Source organism: Cololabis saira, chromosome 23 (genome assembly GCF_033807715.1).
Source record: "Cololabis saira isolate AMF1-May2022 chromosome 23, fColSai1.1, whole genome shotgun sequence".
NCBI classification, from domain to species: domain Eukaryota; kingdom Metazoa; phylum Chordata; class Actinopteri; order Beloniformes; family Belonidae; genus Cololabis; species Cololabis saira.
In genome coordinates this window covers 18,503,230-18,522,921 of record NC_084609.1, presented here as the reverse complement: position 1 = coordinate 18,522,921, position 19,692 = coordinate 18,503,230, and the positions used below count along the sequence as shown (strand labels likewise).

The 19,692-nt window shown below is 39.3% G+C and overlaps 2 protein-coding genes across 3 annotated transcripts; one reads left to right on the top strand and one right to left on the bottom strand.

Annotated features, from left to right (window-relative positions):
• Positions 1–1,587: 1,587 nt before the first annotated feature.
• Positions 1,588–9,257, bottom strand: asb15b (ankyrin repeat and SOCS box containing 15b). Of its 2 annotated transcripts, none has more exons than XM_061714921.1 (14): positions 9,123–9,257; positions 8,674–8,782; positions 8,529–8,584; positions 8,305–8,436; positions 8,043–8,207; positions 6,664–6,770; positions 6,426–6,564; positions 6,148–6,319; positions 5,636–5,796; positions 4,012–4,156; positions 3,764–3,919; positions 2,859–2,961; positions 2,626–2,779; positions 1,588–2,534 (listed from the first exon to the last, which is right to left on the bottom strand). In XM_061714921.1, exons 2-14 carry the CDS (start codon positions 8,778–8,780, stop codon positions 2,365–2,367), a joined length of 1,767 nt encoding a protein of 588 aa, XP_061570905.1. In that variant the 5' UTR covers positions 8,781–8,782; positions 9,123–9,257; the 3' UTR covers positions 1,588–2,364. The 2 variants fall into 2 exon arrangements, with proteins under 2 accessions (XP_061570905.1, XP_061570906.1); XM_061714922.1 differs by having other exon boundaries at positions 8,529–8,581.
• Positions 9,258–11,823: 2,566 nt separating this feature from the next.
• On the top strand, positions 11,824–19,297 carry LOC133424373 (uncharacterized). Its single transcript, XM_061714923.1, has 7 exons — positions 11,824–11,955; positions 13,083–13,190; positions 13,321–13,377; positions 13,475–13,633; positions 13,883–14,042; positions 14,234–14,334; positions 17,169–19,297. The coding sequence occupies exons 1-7, from the start codon at positions 11,944–11,946 to the stop codon at positions 17,331–17,333; spliced, it is 762 nt and encodes a 253-aa protein (XP_061570907.1). The 5' UTR covers positions 11,824–11,943; the 3' UTR covers positions 17,334–19,297.
• Positions 19,298–19,692: the final 395 nt, after the last annotated feature.

The following is a 19,692-nucleotide window of genomic DNA, read 5'->3' as shown; positions in this document are numbered from 1 at the left end:
TGTGTCGCCCCACTAAAAATGACACAGGACCTGCCTCCGTACATACATCAGCAAGAAGATTTCTCCCTCCTTTGTTACTCCCAGATGAGCAGTAGAAGTCAGTGTTGTCATCCTCAGAAATACATGGATGACTGTTGTTGTGTATCAGTGATTTATAAAAAACCAGGTACAGAGAAAGGACGGACCGCTTGGTAGCATGTGGGAACAATCACCTCATCCTGGACATGAACAAGCTGACAACATGTCCCTCAGTGACTCTCTTATATGTTTTAGATCATCATTATTACTTACCGTATTTTCCGCACTATAAGGCGCACCTAAAAGCCTTAAATTTTTTCAAAAGCTGACCATGCGCCTTATAATCCGGTGCGCCTTATATATGGATCAATATTGAGCCGCAACAGGTCTCGCAACCATAGACATATATACGTAGACGCCTCATGACATGCTGGAACGTAATCCAGCGTGGCCGCCATATTGGATGGGTCTCCTCACTCCAGGCAAAATTAACTACACTGGAGTTACAGAGTTACAGTTACAGCCAGCACACGCAAGAAGCTGAAAAACAGTTATTTTTCAAGGGTTTTAGCTCCCCAGCCCCAGTTGCAAGCCTAACAGGGTAGTATAAGACCCTGGAATGACCTGGATTTATTTATTTATTTTTTAATTTTTTTTATAGATATATTTATTGAGGGCAATAAGAGAAAAAAAAGGGTTGCCGACCCTTGGTCTAATCTAGTGGATGCATAACGTAACCCCAGCCTCTACTGTGGCGCCTTATAATGCAGTGCGCCTTATATATGGACAAAGTTTTAAAATACGTCATTCATTGAAGGTGCCTTATAGTGAAAATACGGTATATTATTTTTTACAATGTATTATTCAATCAAAAGATAAAATAAAGTATTGAGAGCTTCAAATATTAGTACAAAAATAAATACTTGAAATAGTAAATCTAAAAATGTACCATCTAAAATGTAAATGGCCTGATAATTGGGGCCTCGTGTGGAACTGTCCAGGGTCCCATGTTGGCCCCATGTGAGTTACTCACAATGGTTATGCTCGGGTTGGGTTGATGACAAGACACGGCCACCTTAAGTGAACCCCAACGGCCGAGTCACACATAAGTACTGTTTCTTTTTCTCCGTTTTTAACTGTCTGTGTGTTACGGATCATATTGTATCAATCAGATGAGTCAGGGAGGCTTTATGCCATGATTCATACAGCAGGATCCAAGAGCTATGATTCAAAATTACTAAAATGGCTGCAGAATTACTAATAACACCTTAGAGCAGGAAGATGTTACTGCAGAACTGACCACCGTCGCTCATCAGAGTTTCTTCTCTGCTGCACGCCATCTTTTTTGGATACAAGTCTGGTTCTCGCTCTGCGCACATAACATGCTTCATTTCTCTGATTGGTTGTTAATCCAAAGCATCCAGAGGTAGTTTATTTTGCATATGTTAGAAAAGGATGAGGACAGACTAACGTTTCCTCACTGCAAATGTTTTCTGTGTTCTCTTGTGAGTAAGATACAGGTTTAGTGGATTCTGCTTTTATTTATATTTTCTTCAATTTTTTGAGTTATGACTGTTATTGATCAAACAAAGACAATAAGAAAGTCTAAATTATGCACTAATCAAAAGTAAATACTGAAACAAGTAATCGTCCTGTTTGCTGATAACTTTAGCTTGTAAGCAGATTCTGCAAATCATAGGTGTATCAACAAAAAATACACATCTGATTTATAATTAATGGCAGTGCATTCAAATCACAAAGACACACATTGTATAAGTTTAACACAACACTTGTTTCTTAACATTTTGAATCGTCCTTTATTACAAAATAACAGAGCAGTTCATGTTATAATTAGATGAATATTCGTTCACTTTTATATTTCAAAGCTCACACTGACTAAACACAAAATACACACTTAAAATCTGCACAGGGAGCGAACAATGGCGTCCACCAGCACAGCAGCCTCCTGGCATCAGCGGTGGATGGGTGCACACTGAATTCTGCTACTAAAGTTTATTTCCTGAAGTCTAGTTTTCATCCCCGACTGGCCAGTTTCTCTTCACAGTCATCTCATTTTTAAGAAGTGAAAACATCTGTGTGGGTGTTGAGGATTCGTGAAGTACCTATTAGATACGGAATACATGCATTTTTCAGTTGCATTAGTGGTACTTTTACAGGGTGGTTGTGCAGGGAGAGAATGTAAATTGATGCAAATAGAAAGAGAACAGTCGCAACACTGCAACTCAGATCTGTTTCTGTTCCGTCCAGATGGCATGAAAGACACTAAACGCTGGCTGGCCAGTTGATATCACTACTGTACTTCTCTCGGTATAAATAAGAAGTGTTTCAAGTAGATGAGAGCTGACCGTACAGGTCGTATTCTCTGTAGGTCAGGTAGCTCCTCAACCTGGGAGGGAAAGGAGCAGCAGCCATGGCCTCCGTGTCATTCAGCGTCCTCGTGCTCATACGACCTCTGATTACGAGCCGACACAAGTGCTGCAGAGAACGCGGCTCACCTGCGAACATGCAAACACACTTAAGACTCCAGATACTAGAAGTACTGTATTTGTCATGTTGTCTGATTGTCCAGCATGCTTGAATTTGTACTCAGTATGGTAGAAATCTCCTCCCACTCTGGCGTCCTCTCCAGGATGCGCCTGAGGTCGGGGCAGATCCTGACATGGTTGGTGTAGTCTAACAGGATCTTCACGATGCCGCCTGCCTGATGCTTCAGCCACGACACCGACACAAACTCACAGAACTGAAAGATGAGCAGAAAAGCCATGAAGCTGGTTTACCACCCCGTTCATCATGATGTGTCCGCTTCAGCCGACTCTTACCGAGATGACATTAGGTTGACAATAAACCCCGTAGGCTTGGTTATGGAGCTCAGTCCAGGAGCTATCCATTTCTTCACTGTCACCATGGTTACAGTGGAAACATCTAACAGAGATATGTTTATAGAGTTTATACATGCATCATGGTCAGTACTCGAGTTGTAAAAAAAAATCAGGGGGGATGGTGGATTTTATCATATGTTATCATATATTAAATGCAGCCTTCTGTAAGCTTTAAATATCCACTGGGCTTACATCAAATACATCAAAACACAAAAATAAAAAACAGTTTTCTGAACTTATCAATATGATTCTGTCCTTCACAGGATAAGTAAAATGCATCACTGCAAAAACTCAAAATAAGAATATTTGTCTTTTTCTAGTTAAAATGTCCCATTTTGATAAAAAAAACTCTTATTACACTTAAAACAAGACTCGTCACTGGAAAAAAGAACAATTTTCACCTGTTTCAAGTAGATTTTCACTTGAAATAAGTAGAAAAATCTGCCAGTGGAACAAGATTTTTTTGCTTGTAATGAGAAGATAAATCTTGTCCCACTGGCAGATTTTTCTTCTTATTTCAAGTGAAAATTTACTTGAAACAGGTGAAAATTGTCAAATAAGTTATTTTTCTGTTGATGACTCTAAATGTTGAAATAGCAGTAAAACCACATTCATTGATGAAATGACATAATGGATGGAAAGGGGGGATGGCAGTTTTACAGGGGGGAATGATTTTGACCGTTTTTATTTCAGGGGGGGATGCCATCCCCCTTCATCCCCCCTCAACTCCAGTACTGATCATGGTACTCCGTTTATCTTAATTTTACTGAGTGTATGGGCAGTAGTTTGAAGTAATATGGACCTCAACAGCTTATTGCTCATTATTTGATAGTAGATATACGTGCTTGTGAGCGTGATAGCCGCTGTTGAGCAGCAGTCGCAGCATGACGCGGTCTCTGAGACAGTACTGGAGGGCAGTGGGGAACACCGTGTTGCTGATCACTCTGAAATAACAGTTGACCTCCGCTCCATAGGACAGCAACAGCTTCACCAACTCATACCTGGACACATTTGGATAATTCAGTGCAACAGTGCTGCCAGCCTGTTACCATAGACTTCAGTAACAAAGTGCGTGAAACTGCATGCCGCCCACCTCTCAGCACGTATGGCAACCAAAATGCATCTCAGGGTGTCCAGGTCGGTGTTCGCTCCAGCTGCCAGCAACGTCTCAGAGCAGGTGACGTCGTTGTTGGAAACGGCGAAGTACAGCGGAGTCTTCCTTAGGTCCCCGTAGTTCTCTGTGAAATTCAGAAAGGGTTGGTTAAGGAGATTTCCTACAAGTTGTTTGGAAATGTGGAATGTAAAACATAAATGTGCAAATACCTTTCTCCTGTTATGAAGTCATTTTTTCCCTTTTGCTGCACTACAGCATCAAAATTAGCTTGCCCAGATCTAAAAGCACTTAGACTTCACACTAAACAGTCATTTATCTTTACTCGCCGGATATGCATTTGTTGGTTATTGGTATGGTGGCAAAGATCTTTGGCTCCACGGTTTTGTCATTTTATTAAGGTTTAATAACATCCGTATTCATTTTCCAGTCTCTTTAAGATACAAAGATAATAAAGGAATATTGCAGATCATTGCAAACAATGTCCTTGAAAAGATAAATAAATATTTGGTTTTGTGGGTCACTCTAAATACTGTTTTACTTTGGCTAAAATATACTTTTTTGGTCTAATTTTCTTCTGAACAATGTATGGTTTTATAAGCTACCATTGCAGATTATTAAATATAGTCAGTAACCAGCCAATCAGGCAGTTTACTATTGCATCAATATCTGAAAAATAAATATGGATAGATGTTAGCACTTTAGCACAGTACTGTACGTATTAAACTTATATGGTCCAGTATTTCAATCTCAAAACATAAAAATAAAGAACGTAAATGCTGTAAAATGTAAAAAAATAAATAAAATGATACAATTTGAAAAAAGTCCCAATTTATTTAAGTTAAAAATGTACCACGGAAGGGAAAACTGAGAAAATAATTGTAGATGCTGCCACCCTCTCTGCGACCCCTCCCCCCAATGCTTCCCCAGAAAATGTGGCCCATAATGAATTCTCCCAATCCACCTGGAACCCTCCACCTGTCAGTGATTGGCTGCAGCAATGTTTGTTAGGGTTTGGGGGGCAGACTGCCCCAACTCTGGTTGTTTCCTGTTTATGAAGACAAGGTTATGAAGACCAGGTTTCCTGTGTATGGAGACCAGGTTTGGTTTTTGTTTTTGTTTTTTTTACTTTGTCTTGTGTACAGTGTTGTCAGGAGATGGCAAAATGACAAAATGAGTTCTGGGTTAGAAGTTGTGTAGAATCGCTTACCCTACCTTTAAGATGGACTAAGATGAAGTGGTGGGATCAATCAAAATTTGAAATAGCCTCTAAGCTAAAGAGAAGAGGGAACATTTGGTTTGTCTACAACACAAAGTTTGTGACATCTGTGGGGGTATGGGGGCTCATTCCTGCACATGGTATATGTAACTTACATGTATGTGATGGTATTTGAAAGCTGAATTATACAAACAGGTTCTGAGAAACATATGCTCCAGAGCAGATTTCTTTCAGGAAAGGCCTTGCTTGCCAGGACAGTGTAAACATCTGAAGCACGATGAGCTTTCACTTACAGAACCACATCAGTTGACCTATATGGTCCTAAACAACTGGGGAATGCCGTTAAATGCCTTTGTGGTAAACATGCTTGTATGTGTGCATCCGTACCAGAGATGTGGGTATCTAACAGGGCGTTGACATCAAAGCCTTTGTGGATAAGTAGCTCCAGACATTCAGCCTGCCCCCCGTCGGCTGCAGAGTGGACCGGGCTCTGGCCAGAGAGACGAATTGCTCTCTTTGTGGTGACGGGGATGAGAGTCCTGAGAGCTCTGGGGAGAAAGGGAGTGGGAGAAAAACAGGAAGAGATTGAAACAGAGATGGTGAAAAACACTAAACAGATCAGGGCCGAACGCTCATTAGATTGTGGTTTGAGCTACAGTGTCATTTAGAGACTGATCTGCAAAACATGGGGAGAGAGAAGGCTCTTTGTGGAGATGAGAAAAAACTCCAGAACTGAGAAGTGGAGCGAGGAAGGCATGTTTTACTCTGCTGTGAGCTCACTTTGGATGCAAAAACATTGAGAGTGGAGAAAAAGATTTTAATTTCTCTGCAGCAATTTCTTTATCGTGGGAATTGGAGCATAAACAGATGCACAGCTTGAGAGCGTTAAGGTGTCTCACAGTATGTGGCCGTCGTATGCAGCTCTGTGGATGGGCAGTTGACAGGCGTAGCTGGCCACGTTTGGGTTTGCTCCCTGCTGCAAAAGCAGCACGATGCAGTCCAGGTTTCCAGACCCAGATGCATCATACAGGACTGTGTCCCCATTTTTGGCCCGGGCATTTACATCGCCACCTAGGGGAGGGCAAAAACACAAGTAAAAAAAAAAGAAAAGTGCAGTGTCACATAATATGCTAACAAAGACACATATGTTATAAAGTATAGTGTTTTCTTGCTTCACCATGCCGTATGAGTATTTCTAAAGCGTCAGCGTTTCCATGTTCAGCTGCAATTCCAAGGGGCGTCACGCCATGACCATCTGTAGCTGTTACTTTGGCTCCGTGTCTAAGCAGCAGCATCAGGATAACTGGACAGCCCACCTGGCATGAGAGGTGCAAACCAGTTAACTCAGAGAAATATATCAACCCGAGCACTGTTTCCTCTCTCGAATGTTCTAGCGATCAATCAAGACAGTTCACCTTTGCCGCTTCATGGGTGGCCGTCCACTTCCTTAGACACACCTGCTCCACAAAGGCGCCGCCCATGATGAGGGATAACACCATGTCATATGAGCTCTTTCTCACTGCTACGAAATGCAGAACATACAAGATATGACCATGAAAAGCTAATGAAGGCTTTACTTTTCACAAAAGTTTTCAAATGCTGTAGATTAAAGAAAATAAAAAACAAAATATTGACTTGCTAACAGTGGGGACAATGTTTCACGACTTACAGTCAACAAAAAAACACACGCACTAATCACATTCACTTTCTATGGAAAACACAATAGATTTAGCACATCATGACTTTTCCAACATGTGATAAATAGTATGTAATGTGCAATAAGCTGCACAATCTGTAGTATTCAAGTACCCAGATGGTTTGCTAGTTTCAGGGAAACTTTGCATACATCCCAAAGTCCCATGTGCCACTATAGTCAGAGTGGTGACCAGCTTCCACCTGTGCTGTAGCATAGCTGTTTTTACAAAGGTATACTAGGATCTATAAATGACCAACAGAGCAGTATGTACTGCACAGTGTATACTGTTTCATATTCCACCCTTCTTTCACTATGCAATTTCCTGAAGTCTCAAGGAAATGTCTGTGACATGCTTTGTACAAAAAAAGCACAGGGGTACAATATAAAACGCGCTTTTCAATCCTGTCTTTACAGCTCTGTCCATAGAAAGTTGGTTTTTGCTCTTTTCTGAAGTGTGTCTTATTCAACAAGTGGAAAATGATGTGAAGCTGGGAGGAAATGAAGATTCAGACGCTGCATAATTGTACCGTCATCCGGGTCTGTGATGTCACAGAAACCCTGGAAATCTGACCTGCTCACTAGAAGATAAGTCTCAGGTGGCCCCAAACAAAGTGAAAGGTCGTGGCCGGGTGTTGTGGTGTGGTGTGGTGTTTGTGAAATTAGTGAAAGTGAGGTAACTAACTTTTTAAAGTAACATGTAATTTGTTTACCACAAGATGTATTTTTAAGTTGGAAAACATCCTACTTGAGAAAGAGAAACTGCTATTGAAGAACATGCTGTTTAGTGCTCTAAAAGGACCGTAGAAAATGGTCCAGAAGAAATAAATCAGCTCAGAATTGGCCCAAGGATATTTCTTTTCTGAAACTAGACAGTTTCTGTATTGTGTCAAGTATCATGTCACCTCACATAATACGTACAACTTACACAAACCTGGCAGCCTTAACTGAGCCAGACCCACCCCAGCTTTACAAAGCTCTCATCAGAGCACGGCTAAGTGGGTCCAAATTAGCTCCAATTGGCCCAATTCAGCTGCTACATTGGAAGCAAAAGAAGGACAGACAACAAGTGCTGACTGTGCTGGGGTGTGCTTGTGCTACCAATGAGCAGAGGCGACTCGTTTCTCCTGTTGGTGTTGTGGGGTGAAGCTCCGTGCTGTAGCAGCATCTTCACGTTCTCCACCCGGTCGGCGTCGACCGCCAGAGTCAGAGCTGTGTCTCCATCCTCCGTCGGCTCCTCCAGGGTCATGTCAACGGACGTTAGCACTGCACAAAAAAACCACAAGAGCATGTTAACAGCTCCACAAACTGTATAATGCTTCCTCCTAAAGGGCTTTATGAAATGTCTGGTTTGAAGTCTCACCCTGCAGCACCACATGCAGGATCTGTTGCTGCGGCTGCACGGCAGCTGCATGCAGAGCCTGCCAGCCTCTGCTGTCCCTCTCACGGAAGGCAGATACACAACATGACAGCGCCTGCAGCACGTCCACATCACCTGTGGAGGTTTATATACTTGAAGGTGGCTCTTACTTTCACAGCTTTACTAGATGTGGTTTATAAGTAACTCATGCATTATAAAGTGAGGACCTTTGTGAATGGCTGCAATAATCTTTGTAAAATCTTCACAGTTTGGTCCTTTCCTGCTGACCGAGAAAGATTTTACTGTTAAAACAGTACTCACAGAGCTCCATTACAGAGTTGTTTCTCTTAAACATCCTGCGAAGGAAGTTACCTGTTTCTCTGTCCTGAACATGACAGCTTGTAGGCATCTTGAATGCTCTCTCGAATGGCAAACTCAACCAGCTCCTCGTCTATGCCCTCCTGCTCAGGGTCATCCATTTCTATATGTGGGAACATAAAAACAGGCAACGGTTTGGGAGGTTTCTTCTATAAACACTGGTCTTCTCTTGATTGCATTTGTTTTCACAAAGGGAATTAGCTTTTTTTGCACAAACTATAAGGAACATTTGTGGAGAAATTGCATCATGCTGCAATCAAATGTGTCTGTGGTCTGCGCTTTGTCGTCGGCTGCGGCCATGCTGTCTGTTTTAAGGTTAGAGTGTCGCCACAGAACATGCTGGAAGATTCCTCCAGTGTGAGCATGTTAGCGTAAACCTGTCATATCTGAAATGACACCACAGAATTAGGTTATGTGTTATGTTAGCATTATCAATGCCTCACCTGCTGATCCGAGTCAGTGCTCTTGAGTTTTCCATCAGGAAGCCTGTGTGTTTTTGTTTTGCAGGGTAATAGGCTGTTTGGTTTATTTTTAGATGTGGACGGATTTAGATGACTTGAATCTGCTGAATGTGTCTACCACTTATTCACTCCTGCAACAGACACACAGTTATTGAATACATGCCAGTCTTAATTTCCAAAGCATCGTAGGTCCCAAATTTTCACTGCTGCATACTGTATATTATTTTGCAACAGACTTCTCACCGATAGTCAACGTTAGTAGCCTACCTGCTCTTTCAATGCTATGCTTTGGGGAATGTGTCAGAGTTATTATAGTTAATGACAATTAAGATTTAAATTGACAGGAATAAAGATTCTACAAAACAAGTACTAAATGAAAACTACAATGAATGCAAAACAAACTGAAAGGAATGAAAATTCCAAGTAAAATTAACTTTGTTTTAATTTTCCTTGTTTTTTATGTTTGGCCCTTCATTTTTCTAATTACTATTTCTTTGTTTCTAATTCTAATTACTCACAGAAAAGAATAGTTTTGTTGTGGCATTGTTGGTATGATTCTTCCATCCTAGACATCAATATCTGTTAATCAACATCTCAAAAATCAAAACTAATAAAAACGAATAAAAAACTATAAACTAGTAAACTGAAATATACAAACTGAAAAAAGTAATAAAAATAAAAAAAAACTATTAAGAAATTAAAAACTAATATAACTCTGGTGTGTGTGTGCGAGAGAGAACAAGAGTGAGAGAGGAATGGAGAGAATGTGCAAAATCATGTTTTCATCGTGCATCTGAGGGAAATACAATCTCAGACAAAGATTAATATAAAAATCTGCACTTATTCATAAAAATGAAGACAAAAAGAAAAAAACACAGGTAATACTAAATATTGTTGTTTTTTAAACAACTAAAAGTAAAACAGAGAAGTTGCAACCTCCTTTAACATAACTTCTTCAAACTCTGATCTACTTCCCGTTCAACTCCTCTCACTTTGCTTTTCATTTGTCTATATTTTTTGTGGTATTTTTATCTTGTTGTATGAATCAGATACAACGTTTTGGTTTGATAACGTGTGACTAAGAGCAGAATATGACACACAGAGATGCGTATTATAACCCTTTTTACATAAATATCTTGGTGATTAACTGATTTAATTAATTTCCTTTGGGGGAGCGAGGGGGGATCAATAAAGCATTTTTGAATAGAATTTGAATTGATTAAAAGAATTGAAATATAGTATTTCTGGGCTGTCATGGTCTTTGCTATGACTTCTTTTTCGTGTACACATTAGATTAGCCAATAAGTGCGAGACTTTATGATCAGTTATGCAGATGAAGACGAGTTTAACTCCTCTCACACTGGTGTTCCCCGTTTAACCTTTGTTCCACCTGAATTACAAGAGCTTACCAGCTGCAAGACTTATATGTCCTGGATCCATCCAATTTTAAATTGCACACAGGTCCCTTGTAACTCCTGGACTACTCTCTCTGTATGCAGTCACGCCAGTGGGGTCAGCAGCTCAGCTTCATATGGATCTAAACTATTGCCGTCTTGTTTCCGCCGATAACCTGTCACGGTAAACCAGTTTGTTAGTCGCCTATTCTTTTCAGTTGCTTTACTATTTTGCCCTCTTATGACTCTTCTTCTCTCTTCATTTCCAAAGCTACCAACATGGCTGTCACGTCCCACATTGCAAGAGCTGCTCCCAAGCCCAAAGTTGAGGTAGGAAAACTGCAGCTCCACTTTTGAAATATCCAGTATGGTTAGGTTTATATTAGCAAGCGAGAACCTTGTTGACGTATTTTGTCATTAATGTATCTATGAGTTAGCTCTAAAACTGTAATGCTATAAAACTTTCATACCCTCCAGGTGCTTTTTATCACAGCTATCCGTCCCTCCATCCTTCCATCCATCAACCACACTGACTGAACGCGAGACGAGTTACACCCTGGACTGATTTGTTGTCTGTCGAAAAAGCAAAGGACAAGTCAAGTTATGGGTTTAAAACGTTTATTTTTTTAATCATGCCAGGAAACAAACCCCTTAGGGAAAACCCAAACAGCCTCCGAGGGAACAAAGAAGACTGAGAGCTTGCAAACTGTACTTTCTTCAGGAAATGCAAAGTCTGGTTTTCCAACTTCTCTGCTTTTCTTCATTTCCTCAATCTATCCCTTGTGACTGCTATTGATTGGGTAATGGAAATCAATTATGGATAATGGCTTTAAATGGGTTCACTTAATCAGTCAGTATCATGACTAAATTATGCAACAAATGTCTGCACATCCACACTGAAAAATGTGATAAAAAGAAACAAAAGTGCATGTTCAAGCCAAAGCATAAACTGAATAAGGGAAAATAAATCGATTATATTTACTGTAAGTTATTAAATAAAACAGGATCGAGCATTGCTGGATGTCCGAATTACCCCTAGTCATTTTATTTTCACTTTTACAAACAACAGCTCGGGGAATAACTCTGACATGTTTCGAGCAAAATATTCTCTCAAGTGAACAAGCTCCCACTTCTCCTGATGACCAAATTGATGCGTGGGAGTTCATGGAAAAGTCTCAGACAGCGTCAGTGTGTGACATAATGACTCAGCTTGTAGGCGGCCTCTCCAGCACGTCAAAGACCCCACCAGTTTGTCTGAAGTGAAAGCAGACGGCTGGCCCATCCTCAAGTTTCACTACACGTTTGGACATTACACGCATTCCAACGCGTACAAAGATGAGCTCTTTCTTCCAACTGAAAACACTGAATTTCATGAACAGGATCTAGGAGACCTTACACTCTTGCTCCCTATGAGGAAAAAAGTAAGTACCTTTCTTTTTATTTGTTTGCACTTTTAGTCTAAATGTTCTTATGTGAATCATTTTCACATCATTCGTCTTTCCTCATCTGTTGACTTGAAATGAGATGGTATAACTCCAGATTAATCACAAAGGCTCACACATGACAAATGCATGCATGTCCCTTCATTGTTTTTGCAAATTTTGCATCCACTTTTGAACAGACAGAAAAATGCCACATTTAAATATTTCATTCCTGCACAGTTAAGTGCACTTCTTAGTTGAAAACAAGGTGTAATCAATATGAAGGATGCATCCGTTCGGATGTGTTTAGAAGCATTTTAATGTGCTAAGAGCCTCACAGCAACTGCTCCATATAATGCTGCAGTTGCACTTTAAACTGAGGGAGTGAACGGAAAAGATAATGAGGAGAGAAAATGGATAAAAGTGTGTTTTTAAAGGATTTATTGTTATTAACTTGATTGGGGCTGCAACCAACAACTATTTCCAATAATATATATCTTCGTGATTAGTTTGCTGAATATATTTTCTATTCTTGCATTAGAATGATAGTAAAGATGTTATGCATAAAAGTCCAAGATGAAGCATTCGCTTCATATTTGAAAATGTTTCCATTTTAAGATCTAGACCCACTTCTTCTCCATTTTCTATTTAAATCATTAGCACCACAATTATACATGTTGGTATTTGCTTTGTTAAAATGATAAGCCAGTTGCTTCTTTCCTGATCTGCAGATGGATTAATCAGATGTAATTCTCTTTTGAATTAAAATGGTAATCCATATATATAAAACAAGATATCCAGCACTTTTATGTTGCAGCCTTTCCTGTCTTCCCTCCATAGGAAGATGTAAGAATCCATTTCAGTACTCCAGGGAGGAAAGCGATTATGTTGTCCTTTGCAATAATACAATTATGGTAACCTTAAGTGAGATACTGTAGCATAATTATGGTTTCATTGTTCCCCTTTCAGCTGTGAATGCATTTAATTGAATTATGGCAAATCAGATTTATGGTGAATTAACGTTCAGTAATCAAAAATCGAACATGGAAGCTTCCGTCTTAACTGTATTGTTATATGCATCATGTAAGGTATATGCACTGTATGATTTTTCAACCATTTCTTTTCAGATCTTGAAAGCATCTTGTTTCCTCTTGAGTCTGTTATCAAGTCTGAATCTCTGCTGTGGAAAATTTGGAACGCCAATAACGGATGATGTGAGCAAGCTGTCAGTGTTGGTGAGATTTCTGAGTTGCTTGCTTGATACATATCAAAATCAAAATATATGCTCCTCTCACGAGCTGGCCATTGATTGTATCAATAACACTGATGCATTAAACAAACATCCTTCATTTGTTTCCATTGTAGAAGCAGAATATCCCCTCTGATTATGAGATACCTGTTAGTTACATTCCCAAAGAAGTGGTATGTATGAAACAATGGGAAACAATCTAATTGCAAATGAGGGACACTTGACATCATGTTGAATAAAAAGTTGTGTTTTTATGTCCTTGCATTGCAGGCTGGCACCTGCTGGGTGGTTTTAAACATCTATCCTTTGGAGCAAAGTCTTCGAAAATTGGCCACCATGTTTGGTGCCGTCTCCTCAAACAAAGACAACATAATGGTCTTCATCTCCATGCTAAAGAGTTTACGCTTCACTTTTGACCACGAGGAACTGGTGAGCAACTGGCAGCATCACTTGATTGGTTAAATTTGCAGTATGATACGTATAAAGTTTCAATTAGTTATCTTTGTTTTGTTTTTCTTTCAAAGTGAAGTCCTTCGGTAGAAACAAAATAGCTGTACTAAACACTGTAAATCAGTTTTAGCCAAAGGCATGCAACATTTGGACATTCGGGGACTGTTTTGCACATTTAATTGCATAAGTGAGTTATTTCAGTAAGATTTGTTGGCTGAACTCCCTCAGGAAACAGCAATGCAGGTCTTCCATTGCCACTATCAGGAAGGGAGCCTTCTCTCTGGTCTTTACTTCGACTACATAAGAGACGTCTTACATAACGCTGCTCATGGATCATCGAGCTTCTCCTGCAAGCCACCACCATGCCTTAATCACCAGCAAATGCCAGGTATGTCAGTGTTTTATTTCTATGGACACCTTCAAATCTGAAATATTTTCGAGGGGTATATTGATTTTAAGGTCAGGAGGATGCAGCTGTGGACAGTAACACATAAAGATCGAGGAGACTGACCTGTCTGCTATCATATGTCTTATATGTAATTGTAGTCACTTAGATTTCCAATAATTTTCTTCTTGCAGAAGGTCAGGGAGACACTCGCGGATACGGCTGGTCAGCAAGAATTTCTTTGGTTTTGGTGCTCATCCCATTCACGGCCTGTGTTGTTCTCATAGTTTGGCAGGTAAGAGAACAATTTTACCATTTAACTCTGAGTAAGTAAACGTGTGTGCTGAAATCATAGAAAAGACATTGTAGAACTTACTGTACAGTCATGTGAAATAAATTGTTCATCCACTTTCAGTTCTAACATTTTAATATCAGAATTTAATGGAAAATAAAATAGAATAAAATCTTCTCTTCCTAACCACTTCTAAAAGTTAGGCAAATGTGATCCCAAATACATGACATACTACATAAAACTAGGCTAAAATGGAGAAGCAATAAGAGACAAACCACATATACTCCCATGATTCAGTAGCTTGCAGAGCCACCTTTAGCAGCACCTTAATCAGCCTCTCACATAATTCTGGGGGTATTTTGGCCCAATATCCTTCATAACCCCAGATAGCAAAATATGAGTGAATCAATCAAATATGGCTAGGCAGAAATATTGAATTCATGTTGAAGCCAAGTTGAAGCCAAGCAGCATACGTTTGATTAGATGTTGCCATTAAAATTCGACCACAAAACAACATTGATTCAATTACATCTTTTCAACATTGGTTGATTGGCTAGAATTGGATGATTGTTTGATGGTTGATCCACTATCAATCGTCAGCCTTAACCAAAAATCAACCTTTATTAACATCTTTTGCTATATGGTACTTTACTTCAGTTTATTGAGGTTTGCAGGGATTTCTTTGAGCGCAGCTCTCTTCAGGTCAGGCTGAAGTCTGGACCTTTATTGGGTCAGCTTGTTCAGCCATTCTGTTGTAGATTTGCTGGTATGCTTTGGATCATTGTACCATCTCATTACTCAGCTTTGGCCAAGCTTTAACTTTCAAACAGATGGCCTCACATCTGATTCTAAAATACTTTCTAATACTACAAAGGGGGCCGTCTCTGCATAGAAGGGCTTGTGATCAACTCAATGACCGCAAGGTGCAGGTCGTGTGGCTGCAAAGTTGTATATGAGGTGTTTGTGATGATATATGAATCATAATGCATCATAATGCACTGCCACATTTGTGGCAGTGCATTATGATTAAAAAAATCTCCAGTTGGATCCTGGCTGTCCAAAGTAAATGTTCCCAGTCTTTCAATTTACTTAGAAGGCATTTGGCAAATGAAAAGTGTGCTGTTTTGTTTTTAGAGACGATGCTTTCTCTTAGTGACCTAACATACACAAAATTCCACATAAAACAGGCTAACTAATGCCTGTAGATTTCTGTTGCTTTTCCAATTTCCCAATCATTGCCCACTCTGACCTTGGAGCTGACTTCCTGACATGTCTATGGGCAAATGGGCAGATGTCTCTCCACTTGTGAATATTCTTTTGTAATGTAAAATGACAGAAATATTATTCTCCATTCCCCAGTTGATAGACAGCAATAACTGTTTCTCTAAGATAACTGCTGATGTTGTTCCTCCTTGCAATTTTTATACACAATGAACATCTGCTTTTGAAGAGTCGCTAACACTCAGTTAGTCCCATTTGATTAGCAGACTGGAGTGCAATTTAATCTCTTAATTCAAGCGTCACAGTTCTACTTAGATTTTGCATACTATCTCTTTTAGTTTTTGTTAAATAAATAATGGCACAGTGTAATATGTCATGTGTTGCTGTTAACATTAAAACGTTCACTTTCTTTGTCGCTCGAGTAGCTATATAATTCACCTGAAAATCAAGATAGTAAATAAAGACATACACAATAATCTTTTTTTCAGCACAACTAAAACTTGCTAAATGGATATCTTAGCTGCTTAAATATATTGTGCATTTTGAAATAAAGAAAGAACAACAATATAGATTACCGAGCTGCTAAATGTATATAATTATTATTTTAACTAAAATTTACCTTCAATTCCGAAAACACTCAAAGAATGGTATTAAAATATAAATGATTTTAAGTCACAACCCAGTAGTTCACATGCCCTCGTCATAACCTTTTTCACTGGTGGTACTGGCATGAAATGACACAATTTAAACATTGCCTTGTTGCCACTATTTACAATTATTTTTTAGAAATGTTTTAAGTTTAAATAACTCACTGTAAGCACTTCTTGCAGTGTCTCTTTATACTTTATAGAACGTGACAACTTTTGACAAAAGTACAGTTATTATTAGAAAACGCTAACATGCTAACATTCTTCAACATAATAAAGATTATCTACGCTAATTTCTTTTATCTAGGATCTGTGCTCTGAGCAAGTCCAGTATAATTATATTTCAGACTCCATACAGAGATATTAGAGATGTGACCTTTACTCCTTTGAAACATCACAATAAATCCCTTTGTAATATGCTATTGTGGTTATTTCATTTCAGCAAAATAACATTAGCATTAGCTGCTAACACAGCTTTGCATAAGATTTAACAACCTTTTCAGTTAATTTTGCTGCAAATGAAAAACAAAACAAAAAAAGAATCAACAAGCTTGGATAATTACAACAATGACTTAGCGAATCTTTACCAACAATGAAGAATTGTTCATTGAGTTAATGGTTTAGATAGGATGAGGTCCTGCTAGCTCCACATATTACACATAAATCTGAAGTAAAGTGGTTCCTGCTTTTTTATGATTTGTCTCAGAGCTCTCTCCAGAAGAAATGTTCTTGGTGTCATGTTTCCTTCATCCATCTGACTCTATGACTGTTGGTCTTTGTGGGTCAGCCTAATAAAGTATGATAGATTATCTGCCCTCATTTAGTGAACAATTCCAGGAAAGATGGCTCACAGCATCTCATGAAATATGTAGATGCTCTTTGAGGGTATCCACCATTAATTTTGCATGACAAATGTGTAAACGTTGTGGTTGTTTCAATTTCATGTTTTTTTGTTGTTTTTTTGTTTAGATAAAGTCTGGAAGGCGTCTACGGATGTGCAACACCGTAAATAGCGAAATGGAAACTCCTGACATGATCCCAACTCTGTCTATCTCCATCCCACTTCAAACACTCTCCCACGCCGGTGACACTCAGCCAGCGGAGGAGGTGATCGCTGAACATGAAAGTGGATGAATCTTTATTAAACAAGAGAAAATTGGACCTCGAGATAACGACTCCCTCTCCAGGTTGTTCTGCCACTGGCAGGGGCTTAATGGATAAATGAGTGCAGTCTGACACTCCTGCTTTCACTCATCCAAGTCCATGCCCAACAGCTACTGGATGAGAGAAAACTGAGCTTCTGCAGAGGAAAGCTTGTCACAAAATTCCCTCGGCTCTTCAACGGAAGCAAGACCTCAGTATTTAATCGCTGATTATCTGCCAAAATAGCTGGCCAAATAAATACATTATCTAATCTTTCCTGGTGAGTAACAGCATTTGGCTGGCTAATTCTGAGAAGTTTGAATCTGTCTTGCCACCCTGATTTTACTGAGGGTGCTTTTGTGCTTCAGTTTGGAGCAGCGATCGAAAATATCCCTGGAGCCTGTAATCTCAGCGATACCATACCGTTGGGAGAACTTTTTCTTTTTTTTAACTGGGGCCGCGGTCATCAACTTATTGGCCGTGTCACGGTTGTTATAGAAACAGTCCTTTCACTGTTGTACACACAACAGTCAACACACTGAATTCCAACCTGCTCCTGAACTCCAACTTCTACTGAAATGCATTAGCAGTTCATGCATGGCACTGCATTCCTACCAATATTGTTTGCTGTGAAACCACTGAAAGGATTAATGTCACTTCTCTTGTACTTGTTGACATTGTTTTGATCTGTGATGTGTCACAAATTGTGGGCCTGCTTGTCGCAAACAACACGTTGAGAAGTTCAACAAGTGTCCCACTTTGTGAATCAAAGATCTGACCAGATGGCAGACAGCCATTGCCCGAGGCACTTTGAATCCAGTCATTGTGTTTCAAAGCTGTTGCTCAGTGATCTACTGCTGCTCCTCAACCCCTGTGAGTGTGTTACAGTTTTTAATGCCTCATTCACAGAGTCAGAACCAATCACGTTCGGTCATGTGAACATGACTCCCCGAGAGTGAGCGTCCTTGTACTGTATGTGTCAGAGACGGGGAGCAAGACACAGGGCAGACAGGACGAGGGAAAGTGAGGGAGATATGGACAGATAGAAGGATGGACGGATGAGCTCAGTGACAAGCATAAGGAGGGCTTGTTCTCGTCACAAAAGAAGAGGCCGTAGGCAGGAGGAAATGCCAGTTACACACACAACTGATGTCGATAGATCCTTATGAATCAACAAGCAAAGAATCTCCCCAGACCGCAGGCTACGTAGATTGTTCTGCAGAGGCTGGTTAGCATTCTCAATAACAGTTTTCTGGCTTCAAAGGATTTATTTCCCAATCAAAGCAATGAAATATGGATGTACTTTTATTAAAGTCCTTTCCTTTTTTCGATGAAGTTTAAAAATGAAACTGTTTATTGTCTTGATGGACAAGTTGTATAACTTTCACTGGTTTATTATATGAAACTGTGCATTTGTATGTGAGTTATTTAATTTATTTTGTTACAAAATGAACCTCTTACAGTTGACCTTCCACACAGACCAATTAATGTTTTGAATGTACTGGGGCTAGACAAAACACACAAGAAAATGTATTAAGACATTGAACGATCTAAACTAATCACATCTCAGTAGCTGGTTTCATTAATGTTGTTACCTGTAACCGTAACAGATTAGTCGGCCCTCAATATGAATGTTCTTTGACTTTGATTTTTCTTACTTGTCCCTGCAGATATCTGAATGGCATGTGTGAGATTGAGTCTGCTGCATTGTGGTCACTTTTACATTTAACATATTTTATTAATTATGTAACTCTTCCATTGAATAGAGTGGGACTATGGGATTCAGTGAACACCGTATGCAAAAAATTCACCTCTATTCTCTTGTAATGTTTCTTAGGAATAAAAATTACATCAGTGACATCAGTGACAGGATAAACAAAGTTTTGGCGGTGTTGTGTGCATACTCTGTTATCATCTGCCAACAATGTAAACATATTTAAAGGCACGTAAGATATGTTGCATTATTTAAATAATTTTGATTAAAAGTGTTATAATGCAAACTTCCTCTATATTTTACATGTTAAGACATCCAGTATATAGAATCATAGTATCAGAGAAAACTGTCAAATACATCTGGACAACATTGTATTAAATGCTAACTGTAACAACATCCTAGTTGAGTTATAGTACATTCTGTAGAAAGTTTTAGTCGCTCAGTTTGTAATAATTATTTTTGATTAGGAGAAGAAAAAGCTGCGGTGTCCAATAATATAGTAGCTTCACATAGACTGCTCTGTTTCAATTTGGCATTTGAAATCATTTCAATTCTACTGCATCTCTTCTTCGAGTGATATTGATAATCAGGATTCTTTCTTTTATTCTTCTGATAATCTATAGCAAATTTAACATG